This window comes from Carassius carassius, chromosome 12, assembly GCF_963082965.1.
Source record: "Carassius carassius chromosome 12, fCarCar2.1, whole genome shotgun sequence".
NCBI lineage: Eukaryota > Metazoa > Chordata > Actinopteri > Cypriniformes > Cyprinidae > Carassius > Carassius carassius.
In genome coordinates this window covers 33424723-33436073 of record NC_081766.1, presented here as the reverse complement: position 1 = coordinate 33436073, position 11351 = coordinate 33424723, and the positions used below count along the sequence as shown (strand labels likewise).

At 33.0% G+C, this 11351-nt stretch overlaps 1 protein-coding gene across 3 annotated transcripts in view; it reads right to left on the bottom strand.

The window, feature by feature from the left end:
- Positions 1-3537: 3537 nt before the first annotated feature.
- The window catches only part of LOC132155297 (adhesion G protein-coupled receptor L2-like), a 176205-nt gene continuing 168391 nt past the window's right edge, over positions 3538-11351 (bottom strand). For 2 of the 3 annotated variants that reach the window (XM_059564175.1, XM_059564176.1), the window contains one exon: positions 3538-4511. In XM_059564175.1, the coding sequence (XP_059420158.1) occupies positions 3664-4511 (848 nt within the window). In that variant the 3' untranslated portion in view covers positions 3538-3663. Of the gene's footprint in view, positions 4512-5741; positions 5778-11351 lie in introns of all 3 variants that reach the window. The other variant, XM_059564177.1, reaches the window with a different exon arrangement.

The following is an 11351-nucleotide window of genomic DNA, read 5'->3' as shown; positions in this document are numbered from 1 at the left end:
TTAGAACCTCTTCAGAAATCATTCCATATTTAACAGTGCCTGACAACAACCACCCACTGTCGAAATTGTTGTAATCAGGATATGCATAAAACACTATCACTGTCATCATGCAAAATGTATAAGACGACAACATTGTCAGCAGTTTGCATCCAGTGTTTAATTCCCCATCTGCTCCACCTGAAGGGTGATAATTAAATAGAAATAGGATGAGACGGGCTGCTTTTCCGAGTAAGAATGAGGCAATATATATGCATAAAACCCTGTAAAGCTTTTTGAAGGTGTTTAAGACTTTTATTAAGCCTGGTGTTATGTCTTAAAAACATGCTGATAAAAGAGCACTGATGCTGTTTGCTTGTTTATAGGTCTCTTTTATGCATCTCATCTGGTTGATGTGCATGCAGGCAGGTTTTTATGTATTTATTGTTTGCAGTTAGTACTGTTGCATTGGTGCACACCTGGGACAAAAGTTTTATGGATGTGCCATTAATTGGACTGTTAGCAACTCCACAAAATTTTGCTTTTAACAGATTATTTTTTGGGCTCTTGAAAGTATGAATGTGATTCAGTTACGTGACGAATGCTCTAAGAACCAGGTCCTGATTCAAGATGTCTTATCCTTTCTTTTAAAGGTGATAGAGATGTCATCCTCTTAGGACCCGTTTCCAACAGGTCAATGGCTGTCGTTTTGTCTTTTTAGGCATCTCTTCCTGAAAGCTACTCCACCATGCAGACATACTCAGGAGTTTGGGGCAGGGACTGTCTATCAGATGGCTTTGCCTTGGCTCAAAGTTGTCATGATGGATACATTGTTACTTGTGTAGTATCTGATGAGGGCATGGCTTGTGACACATAATCCCGGTTATATTCTAGGGATTTCAAAGCTTTTCAGTCACGCAGTGCTTTTACATACTGATTCAGGTCGACAGTACTGCAGCAGTCATGTCTCCTAATTAGGAGCCAAAATAGATAAATATTAAGACAAGAAAACAATAAAAAAAATATATGCATATTAAACCAACAGGGAAACTGTATATTTGTGCCGTGTGCTCATGTCAAAGGATCAAATCCAATTGGAAATCTGCAGCATATAAATGTGCACATCAACCCGATCAACTTGTCTGGCATTCACATTAACACTATGGTCAAATTCATCAATTGGAATGATTTCATTCTGACTGAAACAAAGGGTGTCCATATATCTACTGGTTCCCAACCATGTTCCTGAAGCCCCCAACACTGAGCATTTTGAATGTCCCCTTTATTTGGCACGCCAGGTCTTGGAGCCCATAGTAATGAGGTGATGACCTAAATCAGGTGTGTTTGATTAAGGACACACGCAAACTATGCAGTGTTGGGGTTCTCCAGGAACATGATTATGTACAATCATCAGGGAAGAGCACTCACATCCAGTATTAGATGTGGCATGGCATGTTACTGTCACCAGGAACAAACTTGCTCTTGGATCAGGGAGTCATGCTTGAATAATGTAGGCTGCATCCTCAGGTGGGGTTGAGGATTTCATGAAAGTATTTGATGACGCACATGTGGACATAAGGCTCAGGAATGCTTCATTTTCCGCGTTCCTTTTGTGCACAGTTGAGTTTGCAAGCCTTTTTAAAGTAAACTCCACCGTGCAAGGCAGACCTTTCTTTTGTAGCTCTCAAATGACTCACACATTCATTGCTGTCTGTGTGGACATCAGCTGATGACAAAATTCCTGCAGACTTTCCTTAAGCTGGAAAGGAATGTGGACAAATAGTTGCATCAGATGAATAAACATTGTCTGCTTGTGTTCTCTCTGAAATTCCAAGCCCCCCACAGCGATGTTCAAGCTCTGGCCTAAATGGCTTGTGTTGGAGTGTCAAATGTTTTCTTGGCATTTTACCCTTAGCTTCTAGGTGCTGCGAATAAGGGTTTAACCTATCCCTCAAAAAATCGGCAAATTTCCATTTGGAATTCTGAGGTTTTTAGTAAAACGTTTCCAAACTATCAGCTTCTGACACAGTGTCTCATTCCTTCATTACTTTTTACGCCTCTTATAATATTAAAAATATTTTGGACAGGTCGGAAAATAATCTGATGTATCAGTCATCTCCTGAGTCAGGTTTGAGGTCACATTCATCATTGTTCTGCAAATTTTTGCAGGTGCAATAAAGTCATTTCAATAGGAATCCACACAATGTTGAACCTTGCACGAGGGTTTCATTGATTTTGCAACTAGTTCAAATTAGTCTTGTGAATTAGCCACATAGACAAACAAAAAAACTGCTTGGTTTTAAAGTGACATCTATGTGAGATGTTAATTATACGTCGCAACACAACTGATAATAGAAACTGGACCTTATTTGCCAATAAATTTTCACTAGTGTGACGACATTAGCAAAATCAGACAAAATCAGAAAAACAATCCACTACATACACAATCCATTTGCTCTATTTCAGAGCTGGACATCGGTTTCTTTAAGAGACACTTGTTACGATGTTAACTCAACAGAAATGGCAGTTTAGTGCAAAAATAATTTCAGTGTATGCATTAAGAAAAGTCAATATAAAATAACCGAAAATAACTTTTTTTTCACCTTAATTAATATCCTGTTTTGCTCTAAAATACATAAGATTTGGATATTAAAATGAGTTATACGTTGACTTCAAAGTTTTGCTAAAACATAAATGATACATATACCTAGCAACAGTTTATTTATATTGGAAATAATTAATCAGGCAAGCTAAGAGGAGATCTTAAGTTATTTTTCACATACTTCTAACAGTTTGATTGCTAGTTTGATGGCGCACTGAATGAGAATGATATATCTACAAACAAGAAAAAATCATCACATTTATTCGATATCAAACAAGAGTTGAATGTACATCTGCAACGACAATGGGGTCTTAAAAAAGACCGAAGTGAATATCAACATTTACATCAAACCCACTTTCATTCCAACCCTTTTTTATTCCATACTTCATATAATAAATTATTTAGTGTCAAATACTGAGATATGTTTTTAAGACATTATGTTGACACGCATTAATGTAATCGATCCCTGACAAATTCAGAGCTTTTTTTTTAAAATCCAATTCACTTCAAATTTGTGCAAGACACAACTTCCTTTAAGCTAAAAAAATAAGGAAGCTTCTTTTTGTACATTTACGTTGGCAAAATACAACCTCCATTATACAATCCATAACTGAAAACATCATTCACAAGTGGAGATGTGGTGGCTTTTTTTTTTACACCTGGTACTGCAAAATAGATTTTCTTTAGTTGTCATTTGTACAACAGCTATTTGTGCAATAGAGAAAATATAAGGCCTGAGTCTGGGATATTAATTCATTATTTTCATTTTCTGTATTATAGTCTTTTTGTGTATTTCAAAGAAGGGAAGATTCACCTGCAAACTGGCTGGGAGAGTTTTCAATATTATTTCAATATTTTATATATATACTGTACAAATCTTTTGGCAGATGATGATGATGATGCCAGTCTTGACACTTTCTGCTCACTTCGAGCAGTTTGATCAATACAAACAGAACAGTTTGACCAGACCATCAGTTCGATTACTATAAAAAAATTCATTGTGCCATTGACCAGTCCTGTCTTGGTGTTGTCTGTGGATGGGAGAAGCAAAAGAATAAAACGAAGGAAAAGGGAACATTCTTGGCTCAGAGGCTGGTGATGAGCTGCATCTGTCCATCGCTAGAGACTTCGCCCTCGGGGAGCCCGGGGCCAATACAGCCCTCGCTAGTGCCTCGACGGCTAATCTGATAGTAGGAAAGTGGTTGAGTCCTGTCTCCCAGGTCGGGCAAGCTCTTGTAGCATTGTTCCTCAGTTTCGCTTTGGGCGGATGAGCGAGGAGAACCCTCATCCTGTCCGCTGACAAGGTCGGGGGATTCAGAGGACTGAGAGTCTCTGAGATTGGGCATGCTTGTGAATAACGAGTCCCTGTTATTTGGAGAGGGTGCGTTGTCTATCTCTTTCGCGCTCTCCTCATCCTCTTCTGCCTTTCTGCAGTCCTTCTGCAGTTTGACAGCCTGTTGGGATGCCTTTTGAGCGCTGTAAAGAAGCGAATGAGTTTGTTGGGGCAAAAGCGGGGATTCGAGGGCCTCCCGGTCGTTTGGATGAAGGAGAAGAAGCTCTAGGGCCGGGTGGCTAGAGGATGGTGGCAAAACGGAGGTGTCGGCAATTATGGCATCATCTTCACTCCGGTTTCTAATCCCGACAGCCACTTCTAAGGTTTCCTGCGGACCCTGGAGGCTGCTGTCAGACGCTGGTTGGCATTTTGAGCTGGTTTGGTTTTGTGGTGGCCGACGAGGCCTCAGGTTGTTGTGAACCAGCTCGGAGATGATCATCTTCTCAAAGGCAGTGTCATCCAAAGCGTCACCGGGTGGGAAGCACAAAGCGGGGTCTTCGTAGTCGTCCTCTCGCGGTGAGTAACTGTTGTTGATGTTGTCGTTGAGAGGGAGCGTGTCCATGGTGCTGACATCCCGGCTGTTAGTTAATGAGTGCTGGCCTGAAATGAAAACAAATAATTCAGTACCACAAAGCTGCTGGAAATAAACAAATAGAAGTTATTTGTTACTATTAAGAATCTGGGATTTCGCATCACACTCATTACATGCCAAATGACAACTAAAAATAATGTTTTGAAACTAGGGCTGTCGATTTAACAAGTTAATTTGGTGCTATTATGTATGGATAAAATAATGCATCCTCATAAATCTGTACATCATCTTACACTGCATGTAGTTTCAGGATCACGACTATGTGAGAAAGCCTATTAGAATACAGTTATATGCCCCTGAAATTCAAGATATGAGGGCAAAAAAAAAAAAAAACGCCCCTGTATGGGTTTTTGTCTTATATTTATATCATATGATAGAGTTCAGCAATATCACATGAGCAAAGTGCTTTTTTATATTGTGTTACAATTTAGACACACTGCTGCTAACATTGTCTGTTTCACAATTTCACAAATTAAAACAGTTCTTATCAAAGAGCAATACGCAGCAGTGTTTTATAACTGAATGAATCCACGTTTCTGAACGAATCGAGTGAGCCTATGATTCAATGACTCATTCGATGTTCTTGAATGAATCAATTGAATTATTGTGAAAGTTTCGCTGATTAAGTGTCTTGCTGCCACTTACTGGTGGTTTAGGATCATATTTAGAGTATCATTTCATTTATATATATATATATATATTATTTAAAAAATACCAATTTATTTTTGAGCAATGTTGAAACTAAATATTTCTTTATAACGCTATTTTTTGTAATGTATATTCAAAGCTTTTCTCACCTAACACAACACTGACTTTATTTTTGGAGGGTAATTTCTAAGCCATAACTGACGTGCAAATAACCTGTGATCAATTTGATTAATTAATCTGCATCATGTATCTAATTAGATTAAAAACGTTCATCTCTAGACAGCCCTAAGTAAAACCTAAAATATTAAATTAAAAGAGTGGAGATGCATGTTACTGAACAGATACAGTAAGAAAAAAAGGTCAATGTTTCAAAAACTGATGTCTTTAACAGCACAGCACAGAGAATAAAGGCAGCCAAAGTACCTCTTTGCAAAAACACAAAGATTAAAGCATTCAAGAAAAGAAAAACATCGATACAAAACATGCTGTAAATGTCTGCATCGAACACAACCGAGATGAATGGTGTTTATGGAGCACACAGATGTCAGTCCACAGATCACAGACTGCAGGCAAAGGGTGCAAACACTCACATCATGTGTGTCTGCTCAGGCTAGCTGACCTGAGAACTGCCCATGAACCAAAAGAAAAAGAGTGAAACAACAGCTTTTTAAAAAATTGCAGCGAAGACAGAAAAGTGAGAAATCACCAAGCAGAAAGCTTACAAACTTCAAAGGTCTGAATTCAGTCCATCAAGATCCACCATACGCATTTCATTTCACGCACAATTTGAACAAATAAATAACAAAGAAAAAAATATGCAAGACTTTTGTAAACAATTTTAATGTTTTAAGCTGACATAATTTTTCCCTCATAAATTAGGGTTAGGGAACTTTCTAAATGTAAGACTTTTTCAGTTCAAGTTTCAATTTGAATGGATTTGGCAATGCACCACAGGATGCTGAATTATAATTTTAAGTTTTCTACAAATGTTTTATGTTTATTATTATGGCAGCCTGCTATTCTCCGATATAAATCTTTAAGTTCAATCAAAACTATTAACAGCTATTAAAAGTGGTTATTATAGTGATTTGACCTAAAACCACATATAATAAGTATGGTAATAATGCTCATAAAAATGAATGTTAATTTATTGATACAAAGAAAATCACTGTAATATAAATTAATGAAAATAAAATATGAAATAATGAAATATAATTTAAATGCAAATTTGCATAAGTGGAATTTCAAACACTTATCAATATCAAATTGTTAATAAGGTTAAAAAGAAATTATTAAGGTAATTGTGCCTTTTTATCTCGCAATTTCAAGTTTATATCTCGTAATTATGACTATTTTTTAATTGCGAGATCATTTCTCGTAATTATGACTTTATGACGTGCAATTGCGAGAAAAAAAGTCAGAATTGCAAGATATAAACTAGAGTTCATTTCTGACTTTATAACTCGCAATTGGAATAAAGTCAGAATTGCAACTTTATATCTCGCAATTATGAGTTTATATCACACAATTCTTACTTTATATCTCGCAATTACGAGTTTATATCACACAATTCTGACTTTATATCTCACAATTATGAGTTTATATCACACAATTCTGACTTTATATCTCGCAATTATGAGTTTATATCACACAATTCTGACTTTATATCTCGCAATTATGAGTTTATATCACACAATTCTGACTTTATATCTCGCAATTATGAGTTTATATCACAATTCTGACTTTATATCTCGCAATTATGAGTTTATATCACACAATTCTGACTTTATATCTCGCAATTATGAGTTTATATCACACAATTCTGACTTTATATCTCGCAATTATGAGTTTATATCACACAATTCTGACTTTATATCTCACAATTACGAGTTTATATCACACAATTCTGACTTTATATCTCACAATTATGAGTTTATATCACACAATTCTGACTTTATATCTCGCAATTACGAGTTTATATCACACAATTCTGACTTTATATCTCACAATTATGAGTTTATATCACACAATTCTGACTTTATATCTCACAATTATGAGTTTATATCACACAATTCTGACTTTATATCTCACAATTATGAGTTTATATCACACAATTCTGACTTTATATCTCACAATTACGAGTTTATATCACACAATTCTGACTTTATATCTCACAATTATGAGTTTATATCACACAATTCTGACTTTATATCTCACAATTATGAGTTTATATCACACAATTCTGACTTTATATCTCGCAATTACGAGTTTATATCACACAATTCTGACTTTATATCTCACAATTACGAGTTTATATCACACAATTCTGACTTTATATCTCGCAATTACGAGTTTATATCACACAATTCTGACTTTATATCTCACAATTACGAGTTTAAATCAAACAATTCTGACTTTATATCTCACAATTACGAGTTTATATCACACAATTCTGACTTTATATCTCACAATTACGAGTTTATATCACACAATTCTGACTTTATATCTCACAATTATGAGTTTATATCACACAATTCTGACTTTATATCTCACAATTACGAGTTTATATCACACAATTCTGACTTTATATCTCGCAATTACGAGTTTATATCACACAATTCTGACTTTATATCTCACAATTATGAGTTTATATCACACAATTCTGACTTTATATCTCACAATTATGAGTTTATATCACACAATTCTGACTTTATATCTCACAATTATGAGTTTATATCACACAATTCTGACTTTATATCTCACAATTACGAGTTTATATCACACAATTCTGACTTTATATCTCGCAATTATGAGTTTATATCACACAATTCTGACTTTATAACTAACAATTACGAGTTTATATCACACAATTCTGACTTTATATCTCACAATTACGAGTTTAAATCAAACAATTCTGACTTTATATCTCACAATTACGAGTTTATATCACACAATTCTGACTTTATATCTCACAATTATGAGTTTATATCTCACAATTATGAGTTTATATCACACAATTCTGACTTTATATCTCACAATTATGAGTTTATATCACACAATTCTGACTTTATATCTCACAATTATGAGTTTATATCACACAATTCTGTCTTTATATCTCGCAATTATGAGTTTATATCACACAATTCTGACTTTATATCTCACAATTATGAGTTTATATCACACAATTCTGACTTTATATCTCACAATTATGAGTTTATATCACACAATTCTGACTTTATATCTCACAATTATGAGTTTATATCACACAATTCTGACTTTATATCTCACAATTATGAGTTTATATCACACAATTCTGACTTTATATCTCACAATTATGAGTTTATATCACACAATTCTGACTTTATATCTCACAATTATGAGTTTATATCACACAATTCTGACTTTATATCTCGCAATTATGAGTTTATATCACACAATTCTGACTTTATATCTCACAATTATGAGTTTATATCACACAATTCTGACTTTATATCTCACAATTATGAGTTTATATCACACAATTCTGACTTTATATCTCACAATTATGAGTTTATATCACACAATTCTGACTTTATATCTCACAATTATGAGTTTATATCACACAATTCTGACTTTATATCTCACAATTATGAGTTTATATCACACAATTCTGACTTTATATCTCACAATTATGAGTTTATATCACACAATTCTGACTTTATATCTCACAATTATGAGTTTATATCACACAATTCTGACTTTATATCACACAATTCTGACTTTATATCTCGCAATTATGAGTTTATATCACACAATTCTGACTTTATATCTCACAATTATGAGTTTATATCACACAATTCTGACTTTATATCTCACAATTATGAGTTTATATCACACAATTCTGACTTTATATCTCACAATTATGAGTTTATATCACACAATTCTGACTTTATATCTCACAATTATGAGTTTATATCACACAATTCTGACTTTATATCTCGCAATTATGAGTTTATATCACACAATTCTGACTTTATATCTCACAATTATGAGTTTATATCACACAATTCTGACTTTATATCTCGCAATTACGAGTTTATATCACACAATTCTGACTTTATATCTCACAATTATGAGTTTATATCACACAATTCTGACTTTATAACTCGCAATTACGAGTTTATATCACACAATTCTTACTTTATATCTCGCAATTATGAGTTTATATCACACAATTCTTACTTTATATCTCGCAATTATGAGTTTATATCACACAATTCTTACTTTATAACTCGCAATTATGAGTTTATATCACACAATTCTGACTTTATATCTCGCAATTATGAGTTTATATCACACAATTCTGACTTTATAACTAACAATTATGAGTTTATATCACACAATTCTGACTTTATATCTCGCAATTACGAGTTTATATCACACAATTCTGACTTTATATCTCACAATTATGAGTTTATATCACACAATTCTGACTTTATATCTCATAATTATGAGTTTATATCACACAATTCTGACTTTATATCTCACAATTACGAGTTTATATCACACAATTCTGACTTTATATCTCGCAATTATGAGTTTATATCACACAATTCTGACTTTATAACTAACAATTATGAGTTTATATCACACAATTCTGACTTTATATCTCGCAATTACGAGTTTATATCACACAATTCTGACTTTATATCTCACAATTATGAGTTTATATCACACAATTCTGACTTTATATCTCGCAATTACGAGTTTATATCACACAATTCTGACTTTATATCTCACAATTATGAGTTTATATCACACAATTCTGACTTTATATCTCATAATTATGAGTTTATATCACACAATTCTGACTTTATATCTCACAATTATGAGTTTATATCACACAATTCTGACTTTATATCTCACAATTATGAGTTTATATCACACAATTCTGACTTTATATCTCATAATTATGAGTTTATATCACACAATTCTGACTTTATATCTCACAATTATGAGTTTATATCACACAATTCTGACTTTATATCTCATAATTATGAGTTTATATCACACAATTCTGACTTTATATCTCACAATTATGAGTTTATATCACACAATTCTGACTTTATATCTCACAATTATGAGTTTATATCACACAATTCTGACTTTATATCTCACAATTACGAGTTTATATCACACAATTCTGACTTTATAACTAACAATTATGAGTTTATATCACACAATTCTGACTTTATATCTCGCAATTACGAGTTTATATCACACAATTCTGACTTTATATCTCACAATTACGAGTTTATATCACACAATTCTGACTTTATAACTAACAATTATGAGTTTATATCACACAATTCTGACTTTATATCTCGCAATTACGAGTTTATATCACACAATTCTGACTTTATATCTCACAATTATGAGTTTATATCACACAATTCTGACTTTATAACTAACAATTATGAGTTTATATCACACAATTCTGACTTTATATCTCACAATTATGAGTTTATATCACACAATTCTGACTTTATAACTAACAATTATGAGTTTATATCACACAATTCTGACTTTATATCTCGCAATTATGAGTTTATATCACACAATTCTGACTTTATAACTAACAATTATGAGTTTATATCACACAATTCTGACTTTATATCTCGCAATTATGAGTTTATATCACACAATTCTGACTTTATAACTAACAATTATGAGTTTATATCACACAATTCTGACTTTATATCTCGCAATTATGAGTTTATATCACACAATTCTGACTTTATAACTAACAATTATGAGTTTATATCACACAATTCTGACTTTATATCTCGCAATTACGAGTTTATATCAAACAAATCTGACTTTATATCTCACAATTATGAGTTTATATCACACAATTCTGACTTTATATCTCACAATTATGAGTTTATATCACACAATTCTGACTTTATATCTCACAATTATGAGTTTATATCACACAATTCTGACTTTATAACTCGCAATTACGAGTTTATATCACACAATTCTGACTTTATATCTCACAATTATGAGTTTATATCACACAATTCTGACTTTATATCTCGCAATTACGAGTTTATATCACACAATTCTGACTTTATATCTCGCAATTACGAGTTTATATCACACAATTCTGACTTTATAACTAACAATTATGAGTTTATATCACACAATTCTGACTTTAT